Raw genomic sequence first — 27,128 nt, 5'->3', positions numbered from 1 at the left:
CATTTGTAAAGAGGTCTGGTCTTCCAGGATAGGTGTGTGCCCATCCCCATCCCTGCTGTCCCCTTTTTTCCCGGTAGAAAAAGCCGTAGTTCACCCTAATTCATCCTCTAAATGGGATAACAACTGTTCCTGATTCTCACCTGTGAAAAGCATGCTTGCATCCAAAGGAAAGAAAAGGCTGGCAGCCCATGGTGGGCTCTTTGTATGATTGTTTTCTTCCACAGCTGTGTTTTTGAACTGCTCTTCCTGTGTTCTGTTATAGAATAGTCTTACAGGAACCAATCATTAGCGCTAAAATACCTCAGGTAGGAGTGCCAGTGTGACCTGCCAATCAATCAGATTGTGGATTGCAGTGAAAAAATTGAATTATACTAACCATTCCAGCTCCACGTTAGAGATGGGAACAGAGGCTTTTTTGGACAATCAAGACTTGTGAGCGTGTGATCTAAGGCCTGCTACCTCAGCAGTGCACACATCACATCCACACATCACGGCACTTACTGCAAGATGAGCCTTCCAGTCGCATCAGCACACATCTGCACAGACACGCCACTTGCACTAGCCCATCCCTGCTGCCTCTTTCAGCCTGTCAGTCACATTTGCCTGTGCTGTTTAAACTAGTCTTCGGTATCAGAGATCTTGTCAGCTGAGGAAACAGACGTCTGCCTACACAAGGCTTTCTTGCTTCCTTGAGTCCCGTGTTGAGCTGCATAGTGAAGTCCTAGTCAGAGGTGGACTGTGCTGCTGCAGAAGTGTGAGCCTGCTACAGGTCTGGACACACTGGGACTTGTAGCTCCTGTGCCCTCTTTCCTATCCCCAGATAAGGTCAGCAAGTGTTGGATAATAGCAGCCTGTTAGAGGGCTTGCAGACAGCTGGGTGCTAGCAGAGGAACATTGACCACTACTTTATAACCCAGTTAGCTCACGTTTTAGATATGAACTAATTTGGAGAGATATGGAATAGTAAAGTATTTGAAATTCATTAAAGATTATCTCTCTATCATGTAAGTCAAAGATATTTAAGTTGATCATAATAATCTCTCCTTAGCCACAAATTTAATCATGAGATAGAACTTTAACTGACACTTTCCAGAGTAGATCGATCTGGCCATCTAGAGCACAGATTGTAATTTTGTAATTACAAAATGTTTGTCTGTGCCATGTCTTCATGAGAACTCACTGTTTCATGAGGCGGTGGCTCTCAGCTGCAGTGGGAAAAGAGGGCACTAGGATCACCTAGGGCCAAAACCAATAGTTAGAGGCCAAACATTAGGCCTTTGCTGAGTGGAATAGATCTACTCCTTGCTGATGCCATTAACCATCATGCCTGCCAGTCCCCTAAACACATGCGAACGCACACGTGCACACACTTGCCTTGCTCTGTCCATGTGCACACTACATGAGATAACAAGCTTCCATTTGTCTGCTGGTCTTGAACTGCACACTTTCCTCCTTGGTGTCACATGTCATTGTCTTTCAGATAGAGAGAAGGTGTCTTGACATCACATGCTCACCAAAGTCCTGTTTTAATGTAAACCTAAAACAAAAATACAATAAAATTAAAGTCAAGGTTAAAATCAAGATAAGATAAAAAATCTGTAGATGTGCAGGCAAGGGTCACGAGCAGGGGAATGATGGTTAGAATCTGTTTTGACTCAAACATAGCTATAGAAATGGTACAAAAGAGTCCCAGTGGTACAGAGTTAATTCAGTGATAAAACTGATTCAGGGAGGAAGAGTAGCCAACCTCCAGGAGGTAACACTGGGCTGCAGGAAATAGACTTTCCTTTAACATCTTTGGAAAGTCATTAGCAAAGGGGCAAAAGCAACAGCATTTAGCTTTGAGAAGCTGGAAATAGAAGCAAAGATATGGCAAATTATTGAGAAAACAAAATTCTCAGATATAGGAGAAACCTTGGAAGAACACTAGATAAGAATATGCAGTTGTTCCCAGAGAGTGAGCAGCTGGGTGAGCTCTGTGGATTGGGTCTGAATTCTAGCGCCAGAACCAAGCAGGTTGAATAGCAGAACAATGTAGGATTGGACCACCTAATTGGGAACACTAGGTATTGTTTAGAAAGGTTACAAAGAAATTAAGTATTTTCCAAGGGGCATGTGTGTATTTAAACCAGGCTTAGCCATGCTAAACTTAGGCAGCTCTTAGAGTTCCAGAAGCCGTCTGTGTGTGCCCTCCTACACTATGGTGTGCTGTGGCCATGCTAATCCCCATTTTTTGTTTTATTTCAAATCACACACAGATAGAATCTGCAAACTGCTTCAGATCAAACAGGTCTGATTGTGTGTAAATACATATGTCCTTTTTAATTTTTATTAATGGTTGCTTCAGTTTTGCATCAGTGCATGGTTAAAAGCAATACACATCAGCTATTCATGACCTCATATCTCCAAACGAATTATTTCTCCTCTTTTTTTGTTTGTTTGTTTGTGCAGTCAGCTGAAGAAATGTTAACATCTCACTCTAAATCTCTCAGTGGAGTCTCTGTTCCCTTCTCTGATATAACAGATGGGTTACTGCTTGTTATAATTATTAACATTGTGGTATGGGCCAGGGCTCGGGTGGGCAAGATTTACTCCTCCTTTGGGCTGGGGAGGGCCAGTTGTTAGGGTATGGAATGTTAACTCAAGTGGTGACTGACTGTCTCCGTAATGCCAGGTCGTTGTGGCTGCACGCTCTAGTAATTGAGGCTGTGTACTTCACCGAGCTTGTGGTAGAGCCTAGGGCAAACCGCTGTCCCAAGAGAATGCTGGGATAGATAGAGTTAGCCAGTGCCAGTCTGGACGTGGTGGTTTTGCTGTTGTTTTAGCTCCGGATGTCGGCATGCTCAGTTTTAATGTGATTAATATTAATGTGGCGCCACCCCCCACGCCTGAGCCCTCTTCTCCTTCTCCCACCTTGTTCTTTTGAAAATTTTAAGAAACAGTAATGAAAACCTTGGTGTTTCAAACTGCAGTTTGTTCTCGTGTTCTATAAAAACCTTCAAATTTGCTGTCTAAAGTAAAGTCTGGGGGAAATTTCTTAGCCCCTTGCACACTCTGAAACCTAGAATACAATTAAGTAGATTGTATTTTGTAGACTTTGTCCTGAGTTTTGTGTAATGTTCTGTAGAATACCCAATTGCAGCAGCAGCAAAAAGACTTCGGATCTGAAAGAAATAGCTTCCTGCTAGTTTCCAGATGATGCTCTTTTCCTTAGGCATTGGTGAATTCCCGGCTTGCTTGGTAAAAAGTATTACCTCTCCCTCCCACATGCAACCCTCCTTTCAATGACTTCTCGGTAACTGCTGAAAGATTCAAAGCTTCCCAAGAACTTTAATGGGGTTTTCTTATTGCCAGTATTCTCCCAAGCCCCTCAGTGCCAGTAAAGTATTTCATCCCATCCTGCACTTGAACCACAGAGAGCTTTATCAATCAAACCCCAAAGTTAGAAGCCACTCATGGAAGCAAATACTGCAGATGGAAAAGGCCCACTTCCTGCCCAGTGGGAAGGACTTCAGCTACTGAGGGAGCCATTGCTGTCAGTTACCTGGTTCTGGAGCCCTTTCTCCCAGTTAGCAGCCACAACTCAGAGCTCTCAGGGATCAGGCCTGAGTCTGTCCTACCAGTGGGAACCTACAGCCCTGCTCCAGTCTGTAAGTGCTGTATCTAGCTAAGTGGTTGCCAGGCCTTAGCTCCTTTCACTGTCTTAGCTTTCTAAATTTGTAAAGGTTATTTTGAAGGAATGCTAAAGAGACAAAGCACATGGTGCTAAATTACTTTTATTACAAAGACATTTCCCTAAAGATTCAGCTTCTAATCTAAACAGAATGAATAGCTGAGCCTTTATGGCCCAGATAAAGATGGAACATAACGATGAACTTTTTCTTCTCTAACCAGCGGTTTCACCATCCCATGTCCTCTCCGGAGGCTCAGTGTCACAGGGTGCTTCCTGCCACTTTCCTACCTGGACCATGCCACTGCTGGGGTTTTGTAATGTGACTCAGATTGTCCCTTTTGGACACCTATAGAGTGTCAGCAAAGGAATGCTGCATGGCAGCTGGACCACGGACATGAAAGGTATATTTGAAGTTGCTGACAGGGACTTCCTACACCATAGTCTTAGAACAGGATGGATGCTCCCTCATACTGCTGGCAGTTTACTAGAGGAAGCTTAGACGTTCATAAAATTATACATGTTCCCAAAATGAGATTTATCAGCCAGAGCTGCTAGGTAGGGTGCCAGAGAAGAGCAAGGATCCCATTAGAAAATACTTTAGCCTGGGGCTGGAAACGTGGCTCAGTGGTTAAAAGCACCGACTGCTCTTTCAAAGGTCCTGAGTTCAATTCTCAGCAACCACATGGTGGCTCACAACCATCTACCTAATAGAATCTAGTGCTCTCTTCTGGCGTGTAGGAATACATGCAGAGCATTCATATATTAAAAAATATAAATTAATTTTTAAAAAGAAAGAAAATACTTTGGTGGTGGTGGCACACACCTTTAATTCCAGCACTCGGGAGGCAGAGGCAGGCAGATCTTGAAGTTCAAGGACAGCCTGGTCTACAGAGTGAGTTCCAGCACAGCCAGGACTATAGAGAGAAACCCTGCCTCAAAGCACCCCCACCCCAATGCAAAAAGAAAAAAGAAAGATGTGTATCTGAATTAGATTTAGATAAACTAGGTGAATTGTAGAAGAATAAGTGAAATGAGGCCTTACCAGTTGTATCCTATCTCAAGAGCCCTGATTACATGACTGTCCTTGAATCCTTCCAGAAGGGGGAAAAAATAACAGTTAAATGATTAAGAGGCATGTCTGATTTTGTCAGTGCTAGCCAGTGCTTCTAAACCACTTGCAACGATTTCCCTGGGTTGTGGGCTGGATTTAACAGGGTTTTCTTTAGAGAACTAGGGTCAGACATTTGCCTTTTACAACCACATTCTCTGCAGGTGGCAGGCTCAGTTGTCTCACAGGCATTGATGCTCTCCTGCCTGGTATGCTTGGTTGCTTCCTTCTCAGGGTTATGCTCCACAGACCTGATAGGCCAGATGGATCTAATCTCTGGGTCAGACCTTCCTATAACCTGCTACATTCCCTAGCAACCAACTAGTCCCAGGACAGAGAATCTGAACTTGACACCTCTGGGTGTAATAGATTTTAGCTCTGTTATATACATGTACTCAGAGTTCTCCCAACATACCATGAATATTTCCCCTATCAAGAGTTCCAGAAAACACTGTGAAGTAAGATTCAAAATCATATCTGTATTTCTTAAAATTACTATATAGTATTTGTGTGCTTTATTTTTCTTACTGTCACAAACTGAAAACCAAATTCTGACATTGGCTAATGCTTGATTTCCTACCATAGGAGGAACATGCAGACTGGTGCAGTTTGAAACATCCCTTCCCATGTGTGTCTGTGTTTGTGTCTGTCCTTGTGTCTACACGTGTGTGTCTGTATTGGGGAGGGGGGGTGTCTATCTCAGGGAGAGGTAGCTGTAAAGTCAGTTCTCTTCTCTCCTGTAGGGTGGATATGCAGCCTACAGATATGCACAGCCTGCTACTGCAACCGCAGCCACAGCTGCTGCAGCCGCTGCAGCCGCTTACAGCGACGGGTATGTACAGAGCCAAGGCAAGCAGGCTCTTGGATGCCCTGAGCCCCGTGTCATCTGAGCGTCACCCCTTTCCTCTCATCATGTCTAGACCTGCCCTCAGTGACCGGTCTCCTGCCATGCCAGTACCCAGGCCTCGGCTCTTCCTGTTCCTGCGCCTTCCCCTCCCACCCCCACAGACAGGGTTTCTCTGTAGCTTTGGTTCCTGTCCTGGGAACTAGCTCTTGTAGACCAGGCTGGCCTCTAGCTCACAGAGATCCGCCTGCCTCTGCATCCCGAGTGCTAGGATTAAAGGCGTGCACTGCCACCACCTAGCTGTTCTCACTCTGTTGTCCTGTCTCTTCATGGGCTATGATCACAGCCAGTTTTTTTCCTCATCTGATCCCTCCTCTGCCATTTTACAAAAGTGCATAAGGATTTCCCAGGTACTGCATTTAGGAACAGCCCTAGGAAGGCTCTTTCCATCTGCCATTTTCCCTATCATGAATCCAAGTCTGCAGCACAGGGCCTTCTGTTTCAGTCTCGCCTTTCTTCATCTGACGTCCTTCTCTTTTCCAGTTACGGCAGGGTGTACACAGCTGACCCCTACCATGCCCTCGCCCCTGCCGCCAGCTATGGAGTTGGCGCTGTGGTAAGTTTATATGCTTTTTTTTTTCTTTCTTTCTTTTTTTTTTTTTTTTTTTTTGAGACAAGGGTTTTTTGTGTGTAGCAGCTCTGGCTGTCCTGGAATTTGCTTTGTAGACCAGGCTGGCCTAGAATTCAGAGATCTGCCTGCCTCTGCCTCCCAAGTTCTGGAATCAAAGGTGTGTGTATCCACCTTGTGCATACCATTTTTTTCTTAAACTATGTTACTCCTGACTTTTACACACAAACTTGGAAAGATCTGGGGAAGTGATACATTGTCATCTGTTGCCAAGGTATGGAAGCCATTTGAGACTCTGGGAGTTTCTGTTCTTTTCTTTACTGTATGTCTGGAAAGGCAGTGCGAAGGAAGGGATTGATGGTGACAGTCTTCCCCACGTAAGGACATCATTTAAAGAAGATGAAGGGACTGGGTTCCAGTGCCAGGTGCATGCATAGTGTTCCGATAGTATCAAGGGCTTCGTTATGTTAAGATGCCCAGTTTTCACAGTAGTGTATTCAATTTTTAATTGCCAAGGTCTAACAATATCCCTGCTATCCCCCTGCCTTTTGATATATGGGACTCACGGTATTGTCAACACTGTAGAGGCAGTTTCTAGTAGCAGTTGTAGGGAAGGAGCATCTAGAGCATGTCTAGAATAACCCATAGGACTAATGTTCTCTCTGCAGCCCTCTTGGATGTGGCTTAGATGCCTTTCCTGCTGGTTGGGATTCATAGCTACAAGGACAAGCCATTCCATAATGACACTGTTTTATCTCATGCTAAACAATAAAGCCCCTACACTGAAAGAAAGATTCAGGGTAAGATTCCTGAGAAGTTTCTCATAGAAAGAAACAAGATACCAGAGAAAGTGAGTTGATAACAGTGAGGAACTAGCCAGGGTGACGCTGCACATCTACAGCTCACACAGACTCCAATATCAGGAAGAGATTATCCTCATGGAACTCACTCCCATTACTCCCCAAACAATGCAGTATGACAGTGGTTTGCAGAGAGCACGTTACCTTCTGTAGGCTTTCGTACACTAGAGAGAGTAGTCATTTGCAGAGCATGTGTCTGCTTATACAAGAACACTAAACCTTGCTAACAGAGGACTAGAGCTGATGAGTTTGGGCATCCCTGAGCATTTCAGAAATCGGTGCCCCATGATATTGAGATACCTGTATTTTGTAGATGTATGGAGGAGATCTGTTTCATTGGTTGAAAGACTGATTTAGAATCATCTCAAGCCAGGATGTGACCACCTCTGCCAAGAAGAAGTCAGAAGTAACACACTCTCCCAGGTCACATGTGAGAAGGGAGTTCCCAGTCCAGTTCCTGTCAGGATGCTAATAGCATCACAAATGCAAACTTGTAGGACTTCTCTTTAAAGAACTAGTTAGAAACTGTGCCAGGTCTGCCTTCTCTGCCTAGTCATTGTGGGAATTATGGGATAAGCCATTGTGCTGCCCCCCACCTGGGCTGCCCGAGTGATGGTGACTGACCCCTTCTCGGGACTTGGTGCTTTGTTTTTAATGCTTCTCATCACCTTTCAATATTTTTATGTCTCTAATCACTGCAGGCGAGTTTGTACCGAGGTGGCTACAGCCGATTTGCCCCCTACTGAAGTGACGTGAGACCCCTGCAAATGGGACAGCCCCCAGTTCATGAGGCCTGGCTATTGCAATATTTACTAGTAGAGGACTCTAGAGCAAGATGAAGAGGAAAACAGACAAACAAAAAAGAGAGAATACTTTTTTATACCTCACTATGTTCTTTGAATATGTATTTTTCCTTTAAATTTCTGCCTTTAATTCTTTTGTTCCAAAGATTGTGCTTTTTGTTTGTTTGTTTGTTTTTTTGTTTTTGATTTTTTTGGGTTTTTTGTTTTGGGGGGAGGATTGTTTTTGGTTTTTTGGGGGAGGATTGTTTTTGATTTTTTTTTTTGTTATTTTAATTTTGTAAAACTGGTTAAAAAAAAGATAACTGCATTTCCACATCTATACGTTCGTGCTTAGCTTGTTCTGTCAGTCACAGAAGAGGCAGCCCAGGAGGAAGGAGCGGAGAAACGTATTGGATCAGAAGCCAGCAGACAGAATTACCAAAGTGTATCTGGTGCTGAGTGGCTGGGGGCAAGCAGAGTGGGCCAGCTCTGCAGCAGTGTGTTCTTCTGGCCTGTCTTTGGCCGGAGACTCTGACTGGCTGTGGCTGGAATCCACAGGCCGCTAGGTAGGAGTCTATTTGTGCTTGTAAAACAGGAGAATTTAAAAGATGCTTTTCTCTCCTCTTCCCTCCTGGCTTTGCATTCTTTTTACAATCATTTACACTCACAGCCTGCGAGTGCTGGCATAGTTTGGGAATACAGAGCTGGTATTTCCCAGCATGCTCTCAGGCTGCGGGTAAGAGACACCTCAGTAGAAAACTGACCTTGGAGTGAGCTCCAGAATAGGAAACAGAAAACCCCAGCATTCCTGCTGGGCTGCTGCCCCTTTAGTTGAGCCACTGTGCAGCTCATCTATTCTTTTATTAACATGCTACTCCCATGTCCTCAAGATTCAGGAATCTAGGACCCAGGGACAGAAGAATGAGTAGTCAGTGGCCAGATCCCCCAGGTATCTGGGCACAGCTTGAGGACTGAAAGTACAGATTGTTAGAGCCATTAAAGAGTGTGTAGGAGAGAAGGGAAGTCCAGCCTGGTGTCCCTTCCTTCTCCTGCAGCACAAAGTCAGTACAGAGTGACACGGGCATCAGAAAGCCTCTGCTAGGGCAGGACGAGGAGCCGAGCCCTAGGTCGGCTGTCCCTGCATTGTGGTAATCAGATAGGGCAGGCAGAGGCACTTTGTACTCACTCCAAAGCCATAGGAACTTCCATCTTCCAAAGCCTCATGAGTCTCCTGCCCCTGTGACCGCTGCACCCAGCTTCACACTGTCCTCCAGAGTCCCAGCAAGCACCCAAGCCCCTTGGGGAACATAAACAGGACAGGCCATGGAATCCAAGCCTACCTTGGAAGAAGGGTGTAAAATGCAAGGTCCTCCTGCAGGGGCCTTGACAGTAAAACCTGGCTTCAGTTTTGTTTCCAAAGGACTTCTCCCCTCGATTTGAGGTGTGCCTGATATGACAAGGGTCCCATAGAGGCTCCAGAATGAAAGCAGTAGGAAAAGGGCACATCAGATGGCTCCCTGGTCAGTTTACCTAAGGAGTCGCTGCTAAAGGGAGTAGTTTAGAGACACTAGCTTTGGCTTTGTTTTGGTTTGTTTTAGGTTTATTTTTATTGGGATTTTGATTCTTTTGTTACTGTTTTTGCCTCTGCCTCTACACGTTTTTGACTGATAAATGATTCATATCCCTGAATTAAAATGGCTGACGTTTGACCGCATCAAGCATCCTTTGTAAGCCGGGCCCTGGCCTGCAGTTGAACAGACCATCCTGCTCTCAGATCCTATCTCCTGTGATATCTGAGGAGACAGCATGGAAGCCAGAGACTTCAGTGTAGTCATTGATTCTGGGGCAATGTGTAGATTGGGAAATAAGATTGGCCATCCACTGGCCATTTATGGAGTCCCTTCCCCAAGGCCAAAGTTTGGTTTGTTGTTGCTGTTGTGACAGTTTTCTTTGTCTGTACATAAATATTTTAGTTGGGGGAAGGGATGGGCTAAGGCCTTTTGGAGTTCTAGAGAATGAGGGCAGAGATATTTTTGTTTCTTTTATTTCATTTTGAGAGAATTTCCTGACTAAAGGAACAGAAATTTGGGGTCATGTTTAATAAGGGCCATTTTAATAAAAAGGCCTCTTCACCCAAGGAAGACTAGGCCAATCCCTCAACAGCTGTATCCACAAAGGGGAGAAATGGGAAAAGAACTAAAGAAGGCATCTTTTCTTTTCTCCTAGACAGGAATAAGAGTGGCCCTGGCAGGGTGAGGAAGTGCTGGAGGGGCCTTCACGCACTTCAGTTCAGCTGGTTCTGGCTGAGGCCTCCAAGGCCAGTTGTTTGCCAGTGTGTCTGTGCTTCTTGTACAAGGACACTCTCCCATGCCACTTCCTCGGCTTCCTTTTCCAAGGAAGACTAGATGGAATTGGCTTTTTATGCAAGGGTCTTTGGATTTCAGGGTGAGCACTGAGAGTTGGGGCTCCCAAGTGTCTGGATTCCATTGTATCTGCCTCATAGTTGGTCCTCAAGGCCACAGTGCTGGCATGTTGGACGGCTTTGGGAAGCGAGCTGGAGGAGACGGGCATTTGTGACTATAGAGGATGCTGGGTGGTGGTCTCCAAGATGACTGATGTTAGAACACAGCATGGGACTGACATGCTGACAGGCTGGTGTAGCCTGAGCTTTCTATGCTGCGACTCTTACTTAGAGGCTGGGCTCCTTTAAGGAGACTTGTAGTGAAAACGTTTGTCTGGCTGTCCCTCTTTCAGCCCGGAGAGCTGCCTTAGGTCTTTTCTAGCATTTCTGTGTTACTTAGTTCGACCTCAGCCCAGATCCACCGTGTTACCTGTCATTTTTAAGGCTCTCAGGTTTCCCGGAACCTCCTGTCACCAGTCACCATCACCCCTGCAGCGGCCACAGTCTGAATTGAGCCAGCATGCTTTCTTCTCTTGGAAACGACCTGACACTTGGCTCTTAGTTTAAGGGGAGCTCTTCAGGGGCTGAACTGCTTAGTTTAGGCTGTGTGTTCCTAGAGGAGCAGCCTCCAGATCTGTGACCACCTCCATCCTGTACCTAGTCATGTAGCTTCCAGACATAAGGGACTGTGAGATGAATGGAGCATCCCCAAGGATATGCAAGAAGAGCATAGTGCACCCCTTTTCCTGTGCCAGGCGAACAAGACCAACCAAGGGCAGTCTGGAACACAGGTGTGTCGGGGGGGGCAGGGAGCTGCCTGCCGAACCTTCCCCTTTGGCCCAGCCAGTTCTCCACTACTCGAAACTCTAGCATGGCAATGTTTGCAGAACTGCAGACTTTTCCCCGGATATTAGGAGGAAAGGGACTTTGGGGGGTGGGGAAGGGGTTGTGGTGTTTTAAAGCATAAGTTACCTGTTTGCACTGTTTTCAGATAGGAAACAATAGTGGGCACGGTGAACATCTGATGTGAACGTGTGTTTTATTTTGTCATGCTCTTGAGAATGTCTGACCATTTGTAGTATACACCAGTGACACTTGATTCTCTGTTGCATAAAACACTATATTTTTGGAAATGTTGCTGTCCGGAAGCCTCTTCCCACGCCTTCCCTCTCCTGTGTTCTTCCTTTACCTTTGCTTTCCTCATCAGCCAGGCAATTGCCATTCCCGAGCCAGAGCGGGAAACAGGGCCCCACCCCAAGCAGGCTCTGGGTGTCCTAACCAGCATGTGCCCTCTAGGTTACTGAGTGCAGGACAGTCCTTGGCAACTATCCTTTTGAAAGGCTCACCAACTACCACAGGTTGCCGAACTCTTCAGCGAGGCACTGGAAGTGAGCCAGGGGGCACAGGTCCCTGAAATATTGTGGTTGGCTGTGGAAGCCATGTTCTTATGCAAGTTACCAAAACTGTAGCCAGTTACAGTGTACTCAGGAAAACGGTAGTTGAGTTCAGCCATGGTGGTGCTGGCTGGCAGGGATTGGTAACTGAGAACTGCTCATCAGCCAAAACTCAACCTTGCCTTGACAGAGACCTCCGGCCTAGGGGGCAGCCCTCTGTCTGCTAGTTCTGTCCATGCCAGCACTGGGAGGGCTGCATTTACCCTGGCAGGCAAAAAGGGAACAGCGATGCTCTTTCCTTCCCCTCCCCCTTCCGGTTACCAATGCCAGATTCCCAGGGGCACGCAAGTTTTTGAGTTTTTCAGAAAATGCTTTTGGTTTGGTTTTTCCGGGGACTGACATGCTTTAATCGCTGTCTGTCACCATCAGGACTCCTAGCTTAGCTGTTCTCTTGTATTTTCTGTTCACAGTATTTTTGTGTGTGCGTGCTTGTTGGGCAGCTCATTTTGGCTGCATTATATATTGAGTGATGAACTGATCCTTGTTTTTTTCCCCCAAGGGACATGAATTTTCCCCTTATGTCACCATTATGCTTGTGAATAGCTAGAGCCACCTGGGGCTGACACGCCCGAAGCTAGAGCTGCCGAGAGAACTGAGGCTCCAGGTTTTTGAATCTCAGTCTTGTACCACAGAGCCTCTCTCTTCTCCACACCCCTGTGGCAGGGAGTGGTCTGCCTAGCACGTGCAGCTTCCCTGTGGCAGGACAGGTACCACTGGGGCATGGGGACATACTCGGACGCTTGTACAATTGACCACCTAGCCATGTCCCTTTCCCTCCCAGCCTCTCCCTCAATCACCCCCTAGGACACCGGAGCTGCTTGCCCAGGGCCCTGTTTCCCTGCTAACTCCAGAGAAGCTCTCGGGGCTTGTGACAGTCTCTAACTCCCTCCTCCTCTCCCTAAGAATCATATTGTATAGTAGCTTTCAGACCATACAGTATTCATTGGGTTACTCCTATTATTATCAAGTAGCTGGAATTGTGAAGGTTGGAGTAGTTAGATCTTTAGCTTTTATTCCTTATTTTTTGTATTACTCTCCATGTGTATAAATTATTGATCATGTTGCTGGCTTTTATAAACTCTAAGCAGAGGAGGGGCCCTGCCTCAGCCTTTGCAGACGGTAATGAAGCACTGTTTTTAAATAAAAGAGAGAAACACCACCTGGCTGCCTGTGGATCTTTCTTTCTTGCCTGAAGCCCAGGCTCTAATAGGGAAAGAGAAGGAGAAGCCACAGCACTTGTCCTGGAAGGCTGTCCAGGAGCTGGGAGGTAGGTGACTCCACCTGCTCTGGCTGGCAGCCAGCTCCTCTTCAACCCCTGCTGCCCACTTGCGTATATGCCAGCTCCGCTGACCAGCTGAACCCTCCTGGGGTGCCTGCTTCCCTGGCCTCTGCCACCCGACTCCTTTCTTCACCTTAACTGTGTGGAAGGCTTCTGCTGTTGGACTGGCCTTCAACCATCCCTCACTAGTGGTTTCTCAGCCACTCCCTGAGTCCTGGGGAGAGTGGGATCCTCTGGTAGACTCGCAAATGTGTGAGCCTTGCCTCTTCCTGTCCTCAGCTCTCAGGTGAACCCCCCTGTGCCCTGCACCTGACCTTACCACTTTGTCTCTACGGGGTTTGTCTCCTCTCTCACAGCGTGAGCCTTTTCCTGCCTAGGCTCTTAAATCTTTAATGCTTTCTCCTCCTCTCCCACCCCCCAAAAATCCCAAGTTTTCTCCATGGTAACCCAGAATAAGCTCCCACCTTCTCTCTGCCTGCTCTTTGCTCTGCTGCCGCCTGACTCCACCTCCCACACGAGGCTCTCCCTCAGGTGAAAGCCAACACTGCTCCGTCCTGTGTGGTGTCTCTCAGCTGCCTCTGCTGGCCCCGGTAACTGGCACATTCCCTAAACTGAGAAACCCATTTAATACACAGCAGCAGCACTTGGCTGGAGAACTTGGGGCTCATGGGACTGTCCCCTGTGCTCTGGGTCTGTGACACGGTGGCAGGATAGTGTGATCACTTCAAGGAGAGAAACTGGTCCTAGCCCTTACCGTGTCCCCTTACTAAACACATAAGCTAAAGCATGGAGTAGGCATTGTGTCCAAAGTCACATGGGAAGTAGCAGGGCAGGGTCCAGCCCCAGGCATCCCAGCTCATATCTAGCTGACCCCTTTCTTACCCTGTGTGCATCCCAAAATGTCACTAATTCCAACAGTATTTCTGCCCATAATCTGGGTGGAGTACAGCAGACGCTCGTTTCTCACCACCAAGGTCAAGTCGTCAGCAGGCCTGTGTGGTAAGAAGAGTGACCAGGGCTGAGTGGCACCTGCCAAAGCCCTTGAGATTACCAACCAAACTGTGTCATAAATTTTGGCTATATTTTAGCCAGCAGTGGTACAATCACCATTAATCACAGCTATCTGAAGGCAGATGCAAGCGGATCTCTGAGTTCAAGGCCAGTCTGGTCTACAGAGTGAGACCTTGTCACACACACACAGTTTTGTGTGATGAATATACTTTAGAGTGGTGGTTCTCAACCTTCATAACTCTGTGACTTTTTAATGCGGTTCGTCGTGTTGTGGTGACCCCAACCATAAAATTATTTCCTTGCTACTTTATAGCTGAAGTTTTGCTACTATTAGGGATCATCATATAAATATCTGATCTGCGACCCCTGTAAAAGGGTTGTTTGACATCCCACCCAAGGGGTCATGACCCACAGGTTGAGAGCTGCTGCTCTAATTAAAGAAGAAAAACCTTTTGAAAGGAGGCAACACTCCAGTTGTCCTTCCTCTTCCGGGTCAGTTATCACTGACCCCGGACCCTGTTCTAACCACACTGCTCAGAAACCCTTGTTGCTGTATCATGTTCCCTTGGAGACAGCATCACCAGCCAGTTTCTGAGCTCTGAGTTGCTCCTCTCCACCTGCCTCTCACTGAACCCTGGCTGCACCCTGCCCTGACAGCTGAGCTCATTCCTGTCTCAGATGCTTGCCCAAGCTCTGCCCCAGCTCTCCCCTTGGTCATGATCTAAGCACCCTTCTGGGAAGCCCTGACCACCCATCAGCTTAAATGACTTCCCAGTACTGCCTCTGTACCTACCTGGTTCGCTCTCATGGCACCGGTGAGTCTGAAGGTACATGACTGACCTTGGCCTCTTGGGAGCTTGCTAATGCATTCATCTCAGTTGTAAGGAAAACAGGCTTCCTGGCTTCTCAGTCAGTTCTCCAGGCTTTCACCTGGATCCTTGTAAAAAGTATGACCATATATCCAGCTCCCTAAAGTTCCGTTTTCCAGTCTACAATCTAAACTCAGTACAGTTCTCCAAGCCCCAGCCGCTTCTGTGCTTGCATCCCACCCTGCAAGCATAGGTTTGTGTGTGTCAGCACTCGGGGGTGCTAATGAGCTGTGTTCATTAGGAAGGAGGTCAAAAACCAACTGAGCATATGTACCCAGCTGGTAGAGCTGGCCCAGTGGTTAAAAGCACCAGCTGTTCTTCCAGAGGACCTAAGTTCGATCCCTAGCACCCATATGGGGCGACTACAACGCCCTGTAATTCCAACTCCAAAGGATCTGATGGCCTCTTCTGGCTTCCACAGGCAGCTGTACACATGAATCACACACACGCACACACGTAAGAAGTCTTTAAAAGAAAAGTGTGTCCCTGTGCCATCTAAAGTGCTGGGATGGGTGACCCAATTCTCTCAGGAAGAGGGATCAAACGCCACTGTGGATCAGCACCCAGTCACCTGGGGAAATGTCACCATGAAGGCATACAAGAGGCTTTTTATAAAAAAAAAAAAATTATTATGTATACAATGTTCTGCCTGTGTGTATGCCTGCAGGCCAGAAGACGGCACCAGACCTCATTACGGATGGTTGCTGGGAATTGAACTCAGGACCTTTGGAAGAGCAGGCAATGCTCTTAACCGCTGAGCCATCTCTCCAGCCCCAAGGCTTTTTTTTTTTTTAAAGATAAAAATAGGGTCTTACTGTATTACCCTGGCGTCCTTGAACTCGAGACTTCCTGCCTTCCCAGGCACTGGGATTGCATGCACTATTTTACCTACTAAAGGCATTTTTACACCTCATGTTACCCGGTCTATGACAATGGCCTCACTTGGCTTCTTGCCCTACCCTTGCTCCCCCCCCCCAAGCACAATGTGTAAACAGTTACTTTCCAATAAGCTAGTAGCTTCGCTGGAGCTGGGATAATGCCAGCCGGATAAGTGATGAGTCTTTCGGATTGGGGATGGGGAGAAGGTCTCTATATAGCCTCAGCTGGCCTGAAACTTAATATGCAGACCAACCTGGCTTTGAACTGCCTGCCCCTGCCTCTGGGGTGTTAGGGTTTCGCCAAAAGTGGAAAGGCGATTGTCATCCCCTCGATATTCGCTCTTCGCACCCTTGACCTTACCCATCCCAAGTCCGACACTATGGTTTGGGAACCAAAGTCTGTTCCTTTCCATAGTCCAAGCAAATAAGTGCCGAGGGTTGCCTCTCTTCGTGACGTGGTCCGGAAGTGCATGGGAAAGTTTTCCAGGTTGGAATCTCTTGGGGATAGGAAATGATTTTTAAAAAGATAAGTGGGGATGTCTTAATTTCTTTTCTATTGCCTTGACCAAGGTAACGTGTTTTAACAAGTTTAATTTGGCACTTACAGTTGCAGAGGGTTAGAGTACATGACCATGGTTGCAGGCTGGTACGCATGGCGCTAGAGCCGTAGCTGAGAGCTTACATTCATGAGGTGGACTTTTGAAGCCTCCAACAAGGCCACGCCTCTGCTCTCTCCTAAACAGTTCCATTCTCACTGAGACCACCACCAGCGGTTTAGAAATACTACCCGTTACAGAAGGAGTGTGTGCAAGCTTTCCTGGTTATGCTGAGCACTGAGTCATAAATGCAGATCTGTCTTCACAGGCAGGCCACTACCAGGGATTATTTCATCCATTTTGTAATCTAGAGAAACCTCTTCTATCCCAACATGCACATGCACCACAATTTCACGTCTTTTTTTTTCTTTTTAATAACCAAGTCAGAATCCAATTTGTATGCGTGTGGGTGAGAGGTCATGAGTGGTGGAATATTTTAAACCACTTTCCACTACAGGCCAGTGGGGATGTAGACTCAATCTCAGCTTGGTCATGAGAATCTTCAATGAAAAGCACAAGCACAGAGTGAGAGGAGATAGCAGGGCCGGTGGAGGAGCGGAGCAGAGGTGGAGTAGTGGAGCAGGGGTGAAGGAGTGGAGCAGGGGTGGAGAAGGAGCAGGGGTGAAGGAGGAGCAGGGGTGAAGGAGTGGAGCAGGGGTGGAGGAGGAGCAGGGGTGAAGGAGTGGAGCAGGGGTGGAGGAGGAGCAGGGGTGAAGGAGGGTAGCAGGGGTGGAGGAGGAGCAGGGGTGAAGGAGGGGAGCAGGGGTGGAGGAGGGGAGCAGGGCGGGTGGAGGAAGGGAGCAGGGGTGAAGGAGGGGAGCAGGGGTGGAGGAGGGGAGCAGGGGTGGAGGAGTGGAGCAGGGGTGGAGGAGGAGCAGGGGTGGAGGAGGAGCAGGGCGGGTGGAGGAAGGGAGCAGGGGTGAAGGAGGGGAGCAGGGGTGGAGGAGTGGAGCAGGGGTGGAGGAGGAGCAGGGGTGGAGGAGGAGCAGGGGTGAAGGAGGGGAGCAGGGGTGGAGGAGGGGAGCAGGGTGGGTGGAGGAGGGGAGCAGGGCGGGTGGAGGAAGGGAGCAGGGATGGAGGAGGAGCAGGGGTGGAGGAGCGGAGCAGAGGTGGAGGAGCGGAGCAGAGGTGGAGGAGGGGAGCAGGGGTGGAGGAGGAGCAGGGGTGAAGGAGGGGAGCAGGGGTGGAGGAGGGGAGCAGGGGTGGAGGAGGGGAGCAGGGGTGGAGGAGGGGAGCAGGGGTGGAGGAGGGGAGCAGGGGTGGAGGAGGGGAGCAGGAGCCTCAAACTCCACTGCCGTCCTTTGACACTAGTCTCTGCTTTCTTACCACTAAATTAGTTTTGTTTCCTAAGACATTTATCAAAACATTGGTGACAGCAACTGTTGAGAACACGGAAGTTGCAGTGTGGCAGGGACTAGGGCCTTGAATGCACACACGACTCCAGGAGCAACTATGAAGAGCTAGCCACGAGGCGGGGTTCACGGACCATCCTGGGGTCCTGTCAACTTGCCCTGCAATGGCCAATAGTTCTCTGGTGTTCTCATCCAGCTTAAACATTTGTAAGGGAAATTCATGGAGCTGGCCTTGAACTTGTGATCCCCCTGCCTCAGCTTCCCACGTAGCTGGGATGACAAGCCCGTGCCACCTGATGGAGCTAGAAAATTCTATTAACTAAAATGCCCTTTAAAAAGGTTCAGTTTTCCTTCTGAATTCCTTTGGTCCGAGTCTGGCTCATTACAGTCTACAGAGTTTGAGAATCACAGCTCTACGTCAATTTGTCTGCTAGGAGGCTTCCCGAACGGCTGCGGCTGACCCATGCAGTTGGCTGCAGCCTTCCTGTGGTATATACAGCAAGGCTCTTCTGAGGTTGCACTTCTGAGCTGTGGGCTCAGATTCCAAGGGACAAACCTGTGAGAAGGAAGCCAGCACTGCAGACCAAGTGGGCTTGCACAAAACAGCCCCAAGGCCTCACAGCAGTGTCAGGAACAACCTGGGTCCTCCAGCTCCTGAACAAGACCATTTTAGATGGCTATGGGCCAGCCTGTCTGTGCACCTCTGGGGAAGCAGGAGGGGCCTCTGGCCGACTTTCCCACCCTGAGGAGAGCACCATCAGATTTTTCTAGAGAGAGATATGTGCCCCGAAGACAGTGAGCTGCCTACTTCCTGGCTCTCGGGAAAGTCATGGAGTGTCCTGGGTGGCAGGGAGCAATCTGGCCTGCAGTTGAGGGATACCAAAGATCCCGACAGCGGCCTCAGTGCAGACCCAAACCATAGGGCTTCCTCAAGACACCGTGACCACAGCAACCCTCATAAGGAAGGCAGTTAACGGAGTGGCTTACAGTTCAGAGGTTTAGTCCATTATCATCATGGTGGGACCTGGCGGCATCAGGCAGACATGGTGCTGGAGGTGAGAGTCCTACATCTTGATCAGCAGCGGGGGAACCCATCTCCACAGTGACACACCTCCTCCAACAAGGCTATATATACTCCTAATAGTGGCATTTCCCATGAGCTTATGAGGGCCAATTATATTCAAACTACCATAGAAGGTTTACACAAAAACAAACGAAACAAAACAACACAACACATTATTATTGTGCAATGCAGAGCCAACCAGTCTAATTTAAGGAGCAAAGAACTAAGAGCAAATATTTATCGAAAGATAAACCTGGGACAAATGGCACTAAAGAAGGTGTCCATTGCCTCAGGAAATGCAAATTAAAATCGCAGTGAAAGTCAGTTTTAAAGATTCAGATAAGAACATGTTGATGAGTGCCTCCTTTGCAGCTTAATCTCGTTCATCAGTTTGATTGGATCCAGAATCAACTAAGAGTTCTTCTTCTGGGCGATCTATGAGAACATTTACTGGAAGAACTTACTAACTGAGAAGAGAGGCCCTTTCCCAGAGTAGGTGGCAGCCCAGGTATTAGGGAGGTGCAATGTCACGAGATTGTGGAACCTTCAGGAGATGAAGCCTGTGGCCACCATAATGGCCCCTCCTCAAATCCCTCTCTGGCTTGTCTGTGGGATTAGACCCTCTCCAACAGACTCGCACAGTGACATCATGTACCGAGAAGCCCTCATCACAGTGAACTCACTGCTAAGCATCACAGCTATGAGCTACATAGAGCTCTTTATGAAGTGTACAGCCTCGGGACTTGGTGGTGACAGAGTCCCTGTCCTCCAGCGACGGAGAGATGGCTGCCACACAGGCTCTCAGAAAGGCACGCAGCTCTATTCACAGTAGCCAGAGCGGGGACCCCTGTCCTGTGATGGGGACAATGTTCTGAATGAGACCTAGGCACACAGTGTCACCCACCCTAAAGGAGAAAATTCTAATACATGCTTCAACGTGGATTTCAGGGACCATGAGTCAGATGGATCCTGGCAGACAGACAAAGAGGGAAAAGATACTTTGATTAATTACATTCTATATAAACACTTAAAGTGTCTGACTTACCGATTCTCCCCCCTCTCTAAGACAAAGATGCGGTGGGCTTTCTCTATATGAAGAAAGCCTATCGCAGAAAAACAAAGGTCGCTCGGAGCTGATGGAGGAGCAAGGCGAGGGGTACTGTCTCAGGGTGGAATTTGAACTTGCAAGGAGAGATCTGGAGATGAGTGGTGGGTACAGACTGGGCATCGCAATGTCAATGTTCTTAGAGGTATAAGTTGGGGATTAAAGATATTGTGGGATATATATATATATATATATATATATATATATATATCAATCGAAGGTTATATATGAGTAAAAAGGGGTGCTTAGGGGCCATCTTTAAGTTATAATGTATAAATTGAGGACATGACCGTTCCAAGGTATGGTTCAGGAGAAGGTTTTTATTGTAAACATGAGGGAGAGAACAGCCAGAGACATCTGGAAGAGCACAGACAGAGCAGGGACAGGAAGTGGTCACTAGACATGGCCCATAAACTGAGCTGGGCCATGGGGGGAGGAGCAAAGACGGTGCGTAACTGGAATGGCAGGATACATAGGAATGAGAACAGGGGAAGAGAAGCCCATGAGCTGGAGAAGTTTAGGGTAGGGGCGGGGTGACAAGAGCAGAGAGGAGACACAGGTACCGAGGGGGCCTGGAGGCCAGCGGTGCCTTGGTGTGCTGATAGGCACCACCGTTAGCCATTTGTCCTGAGAAACGTGGGCCAGAAGGAGTATGAGAGTGGCTAATACGCCCGTGGACATCCTCAGTATCATCTCTACAGGCTGGTGTGAACACCCTGAATCCCACTTCCACAAGAGTCTGGCCTCAGCTGCACCGGAACCCTTCTGAGCCCACTGTCACTGTCATTCTGCCGCCATCGACTCTCTCAGCTCACCCCAGAATGACCCGGCAAGCTCTAGGGTTTTACTAGCTTCCAGGTGTTTCCAAATGCCTCCCCCACACCAGTTCCACAGGCTGTGGAGCCCCGCTGTGAAGACTGGTGAAAGCTGGGAATGAAGGCTGTGTGGATTTCCCAGGGGGAAATCACTGGGAAGAAGCAGGCTTGCACACTGGGCTGGCACCTGTGCACCAAAGCCCCCAGAGTGATGAGCAAGGCAGCTTACTAGGGATTCCCTACAGTGTGCTCACGGAGCCCAGCTCCACCTCGTTGCTGCTTTACAGAGCCGAGAGTCCATGCAACAGCCAGAGAGGAAGGAAGCACACCAGACCAGGAGAGGAGCTGGGGTCTGGGAGCACCCCAAATCCTCAACCAACACTGGGGTAAAGACTGTCCAGCCTGGGTGCATAGGAGTCTGCCACGGAGTGTCACCTGTGACTGACTATATGGGGCAAAGGGACTCTGCAGATAGAACTGCTGCTGTGACCTTAGGACACAGGGGTCACCTGGGTAGGACCTTTCTGTGTCTGCAGGTGAAAGAAATGTGGCAATTAGAAAATGTGACGAGAGAGAGAGAGAGAGAGAGAGAGAGAGAGAGAGAGAGAGAGAGAGAGAGAGAGAGAGAGAGAGAACACATGAACAGGCATGTTCTGGGAAGCCTAGAAGGAAATTAGATCTGTCGACAACTGTGACCTGGAAGTGCCTTCTGTCCCACAGCAACGAGACAAGAGCTGGGCCAGCCAAGGAGAGCTTGCCAGCTAGCTGAGCTGCTGGGACTTTTTACACCGAACTGGCAGAATAGATGGGTGTTGTTTAAAGTAACAAAGTTCACAGATGTTTATTACGACCATAGAAAACAGAGTCAGTGAATGCTGACCGCGGACAAGATGAGGAGCTTCAGGGAGCTAGCTTTGACACCTTGATCACATATAATGAGTAAGAATGTAAAAATTAAGCTGCATACTTAATATTCTGTGTCAGTTACTGTTCTATTGCTGTGTCAAAACACCGTGACCAGCTTGGTGTGGCAGCGCACACCTTTAACCCCAGCACTTGGGAGGCAGAGGCAGGCAGATCTCTGAGTTCAAGGCCAATCTGGTCTACAGAGTGAGTTCCAGGATGACCAGGACTACACAGAGTCTTGAAACCAATCAAATAAACAAAACCAAAAACAAAACAACAACAACAAAAAAAAACATGACCAAGGCAACTTATATAAATAAGAGTTTATTTTGGCTCAGGGTTCCAGAAGGATAAGAATGCCATCATGGTGGGAAGCGTGGAGGAAGGGGCTGGAAGCTGAGAGCTCACATCTTGAGCCAAAAGTATAAAGCAGAGAAAGCAAACAGGAAGTAGTAGGTGAGGCTTTGCATTTCAAAGCCTGTCTCTGATGATGGGCTGTCTCTGGCAAGGCTGCACCGCCTAAACTTCCCCAGGCAGCGCCACCAACTGTAGACAGAGTGTTCAAATGCCCGAGTCTGCAAGGGACATTTCTCATTCAAACCATCACGTATTCTAAAGAAAGGCACCGCTGCCTGTGGGGCTCCGAATGACACGTCCCCCATAGTCTTGAGCATTTGAGCACTTGACCCCTAGATGGTGGCAGTGTTCGGGAGTGTTGTCTTGCGGGCAGAAGTATGTCACTAGTAGTGGGTTTTGAGGGCGTATGCCTTTGGCCTCAGCTCCCTGTTCCAGTCGCCACACCTTTGCTCAGCCATCTTGACACTAACACTCTGCAATTATAAGTCTAGACAAACTCATCTTTCTGGGAGTTTCTGTGGTCATGGTGCTTCATCACAGCAATAGAAAACTAGCTAATACACTGTTCTTCCAGGAACCATTCATTGCCAGCCTCCGTGTTGAGCAGCTCACAACAAGCAGTAATTCCCTTCCAGGGGCTCTGATGCACTCCCCTGGCCTCTGCTGATACCAGCATGCACACAGCATACCCTCACACAGACACACACAAAGAATAAATAAATCTTTGTAAAAAGTCAAATGCAACAGAAAATAGTTAGCAGGGAGATAGGCCAGCGGCTAAAATACGCACCACAGAAGTGGGAGGACTTGAGTTCAAATCCCGAAAAGAGGTGAGAGCATATAGATAGGACACCTGGAATCCCAGCTTCTACCCTGGAGGAGACAGATGAGGACAAGAGAGTCCCCAGAAGCTGGAAGGTCAGTTGTCTGTCATATATACAAGCGAGCAAGAGAACTTGTCTCAAATAAGGTGGAAAGGCAAATGCCTAACACCCTGCACACTCGCGCCATGCTAACACCCTGCACACTCGCCGTGCTAACACCCTGCACACTCGCCATGCTAACACCCTGCACACTCGCCATGCTAACACCCTGCACACTCGCGATGCTAACACCCTGCACACTCGCCATGCTAACACCCTGCACACTCACGCCATGCTGACACCCTGCACACTCGCCATGCTAACACCCTGCACACTCGCCATGCTGACACCCTGCACACTCGCCATGCTAACACCCTGCACACTCACGCCATGCTAACACCCTGCACAATCGCCATGCTAACACCCTGCGCCATGCTAACACCCTGTGCCATGCTGACACCCTGCACACTCGCCATGCTAACACCCTGTGCCATGCTGACACCCTGCACACTCGCCATGCTAACACCCTGCACACTCGCGCCATGCTAACACCCTGCACACTCGCCATGCTAACACCCTGCACACTCGCCATGCTAACACCCTGCACACTCGCCATGCTAACACCCTGCACACTCGCCATGCTAACACCCTGCACACTCGCCATGCTAACACCCTGCACACTCGCCATGCTAACACTCTGCACACTCGCCATGCTGACACCCTGCACACTCGCCATGCTAACACCCTGCACACTCGCCATGCTGACACCCTGCACACTCGCCATGCTGACACCCTGCACACTCGCCATGCTGACACCCTGCACACTCGCCATGCTAACACCCTGCGCCATGCTAACACCCTGCACACTCGCCATGCTGACACCCTGCACACTCGCCATGCTAACACCCTGCACACTCGCCATGCTAACACCCTGCACACTCACCATGCTAACACCCTGCACACTCGCCATGCTAACACCCTGCACACTCGCCATGCTGACACCCTGCACACTCGCCATGCTGACACCCTGCACACTCGCCATGCTAACACCCTGCACACTCGCCATGCTAACACCCTGCGCCATGCTAACACCCTGCGCCATGCTAACACCCTGCACACTCGCCATGCTGACACCCTGCACACTCGCCATGCTGACACCCTGCACACTCGCCATGCTGACACCCTGCACACTCGCCATGCTGACACCCTGCACACTCGCCATGCTGACACCCTGCACACTCGCCATGCTGACACCCTGCACACTCGCCATGCTAACACCCTGCACACTCGCCATGCTAACACCCTGCACACTCGCCATGCTAACACCCTGCACACTCGCCATGCTAACACCCTGCGCCATGCTGACACCCTGCGCCATGCTAACACCCTGCACACTCGCCATGCTGACACCCTGCACACTCGCCATGCTAACACCCTGCGCCATGCTAACACCCTGCACACTCGCCATGCTAACACCCTGCACATGCTAACACCCTGCACACTCGCGCCATGCTAACACCCTGCACACTCGCCATGCTAACACCCTGCACACTCGCCATGCTAACACCCTGCGCCATGCTAACACCCTGCACACTCGCCATGCTAACACCCTGCGCACTCGCCATGCTAACACCCTGCACACTCGCGCCATGGTATGTATGTGTGTGTGACACATGGATATGATCATGCCCACGTTCCCACAAATATACACACACACAAAATAAATATTTTCAAAATTTTAAGTGTTGGCTTGGGAGTGGGTAAAGTGACTACCACATGAGCATCAGGACCTGAGTTCGGATCCCCAGCACTCATCTAAAAAGCCAAGTGTGGTGACCTATAAAGAGCCCAGGGGGCCCCCAGCGGATTGTCTACTGGAACAAGTAAGCTCTGGGTTCAGTGAGAGACCCTGTTGTTGTCCCCCTCCCCCACAAAAAAGGCAGAAAGACTAAATGCACACGCATGCACGCGCGCGCGCACACACGCACATGCCACACAATCATCTTAGGTGACCTTTAGGTGACGTATTGCCTGCAAAGTGCCTTTCTTTCCTGTGCTTCCACTGAGGAAATCGTGGCAGCCCCCTCCCCGTCCCTCTCCCAGATCCCCAGGGAGGAGTTTACCCATTAGCTTTTTAGGCTGGGACCTCAGCTGCCCAGCACCTCCTTTTCCTGTCCCTAGGTCCTGCCTGCTTGCAGGACACTTGGTCTTTTGTTCCTGAAGTGTGAGAGGGAGGCTCCAGGGGAAGCCTGCACCTGAGAGGGGCTCACTGCTCAGCTGTGGGCCAGATGTTCTCAGATGACTCAGGCCAGAGCCCCGTTCTCCGACAGCTCTACAGGAAGTAAGGTCAAGTGTTGACTGCCCTCTGCTGAATTCTTTGCATTTTATTTGTTTTGGATATGGGGAGTCGGGGTGGGGGGGGGGGCAACACTTGCCACTCCATACCTGTGAAGTCACAGGACTGGTGAAAGTCAGGTCTCTCTTTCTACCGCAAGGGTCTCAGGAACCAAACTCAGGCCCTCTGGCCGGCCGTCAGCATCACTCTCCCTGCTGAGCCACCTCACCAATCCCCCTGTTAATTCTTCTGTCTTCTCCTGGGCTGGTGCACCCTCCAATGGCGCATCAGATTACTCAGAAACTGTATTGCTCCGGCCTTTGGGTTGTGGTTACACAAGTCTATGTGAAGTCCCATGCTTGGTGCTCACTGCACTGGGTGGCTTTGACAGTTATACAATTGTTTTAAGTGGAGCCAGCTTCATTTGCTCAATTCTCAGTTAACAGGGGTAGGTCCTAGTTCAAGCCAGCCCCCACTGCCTCGGGAATCAGCCCTGGGGGCTCTGTAGATGGTGGGAAGTGGGTAACCGAGAACGAGATTTTCTCCTTTTTTCAGCGTCTCTTGGGCTGCACGGAGCCTTCTCTAGAGCATGGCATTAGTCACAGCCTGCAATGTGGGTAAATGTTTAGATCTGGGAGACTCTGCGGGCTCATGCTTGGAACAGTCCCCAGCTAGTGGCTATGCTAGAAGGCATGGGGGCTAAGTGACTCAGAAGGGTGGGGATTTTAGAAGTCATGATCAGACCCCAAGATGCCAGGATCCTCCAGCACACACCCCTGCTGTTGAGAACTCAGCCACACTGCCCACTCCCCAGGGGACTGAGACTCTCTGAAACTGTGAACGGAAATGAATTTTTTCCCACTCATGCAAGTTGTTCCTTTCAGGGGTTTTTGTCACAGAGCTCTGAAAGATACTGTCACAGACATAACATGTGCAGAAACCATCTTCAAATTTTTGGTGCCCAAGAAAGTGAAGAGGTTACAGAGAAAAACCGTAAACATCATGGAAAGAAGTATCACCTATATGGATGAAGAGATACCTTGTGTTTGTGGGTTGGAAGCTTTAATGTTGTGTAGGTCAGTGGTTCTCAACCTGTGGGTCGTGACCCAGATGTTTACATTATGATTCATAGCAGTAGCAAAACTACAGTTATGAAGTAGCGATAAAACATTTTTATGGGGGGAGGGGGAGGGAAATGGGAGGCAGTGGCGGGGAGGAGGGGGAGGGAAATGGGAGGCAGTGGCGGGGAGGAGGGGGAGGGAAATGGGAAGCGGTGGCGGGGAGGAGACAGAAATCTTTAATAAATAAATAAAAAAAAAGAAAAGATAAAAAAGAAAATAAAAATATAAAGAACCATTTTTATAGTTGGGGTCACCGCGACATGACTGAACTATATGAAAGGGTCGCAGCATTAGGAAGGGTGAGAACTACTGTTGTAGATGCTAATGTTGACCGAAGAGCCGACAGGTTCAGTCGAAACCTACCAGAAGCCCAGTGATGGTTTTTACAGAATGCAAAACTCTTTTGATCCTGGGATAACATGTCATCGCCAAGGCAACTTAGAGAAGGAAGGTATTCGGCTTCTGGTTCCAGGGGGATACAAGTCCACACTGTGGGGAGACACAGTGGTATCAGGAAGCTAAGCCCACCTCTTCAGCCGCAAGCACCCAGCAGGGAGAAGGAAGTGGTCTGAAATTCTCCAAGGCCATGCCTGGAGACAGATGTACTTCCTCCAGCAAGGCCACACCTTCTAAACCTCCCCAAACAATGCCTCCAACAAACCCCACTTCATTAGTGGAAGTCCCTAATGAAGGAGGGGACAGTTCAAGCTGTGGGCTACAGTCAGTGCTAAGCACCATCTCCTGTTACAGCGCCTTCTACTGGGAAGACTGCGCATAGACACACCTGTGGAATGGTTGTAAGAACAATGGGAGCAGACACCAAATGAT

The 27,128-nt window shown here is 48.9% G+C and overlaps 1 protein-coding gene across 37 annotated transcripts in view; it reads left to right on the top strand.

Moving 5' to 3' along the window:
- Positions 1-12,909, top strand: part of Rbfox2 (RNA binding fox-1 homolog 2) — a 232,887-nt gene extending 219,978 nt beyond the window's left edge. For 15 of the 37 annotated variants that reach the window (XM_075959753.1, XM_075959755.1, XM_075959737.1 and 12 more), the window contains 4 exons: positions 2,259-2,290; positions 5,525-5,613; positions 6,169-6,241; positions 7,815-12,909. In XM_075959753.1, the coding sequence (XP_075815868.1) occupies positions 2,259-2,290; positions 5,525-5,613; positions 6,169-6,241; positions 7,815-7,869 (249 nt within the window). In that variant the 3' untranslated portion in view covers positions 7,870-12,909. Of the gene's footprint in view, positions 1-262; positions 306-2,258; positions 2,291-5,524; positions 5,614-6,168; positions 6,242-7,814 lie in introns of those variants that run through there. The other 22 variants (XM_075959760.1, XM_075959751.1, XM_075959747.1 and 19 more) reach the window with 3 other exon arrangements.
- The last annotated feature ends 14,219 nt before the right edge of the window (positions 12,910-27,128 follow it).

Source organism: Microtus pennsylvanicus, chromosome 2, assembly GCF_037038515.1.
Source record: "Microtus pennsylvanicus isolate mMicPen1 chromosome 2, mMicPen1.hap1, whole genome shotgun sequence".
NCBI classification, from domain to species: domain Eukaryota; kingdom Metazoa; phylum Chordata; class Mammalia; order Rodentia; family Cricetidae; genus Microtus; species Microtus pennsylvanicus.
The sequence above is the reverse complement of the archived record's forward strand: the minus strand, read 5'-3'. Positions and strand labels throughout refer to the sequence as shown.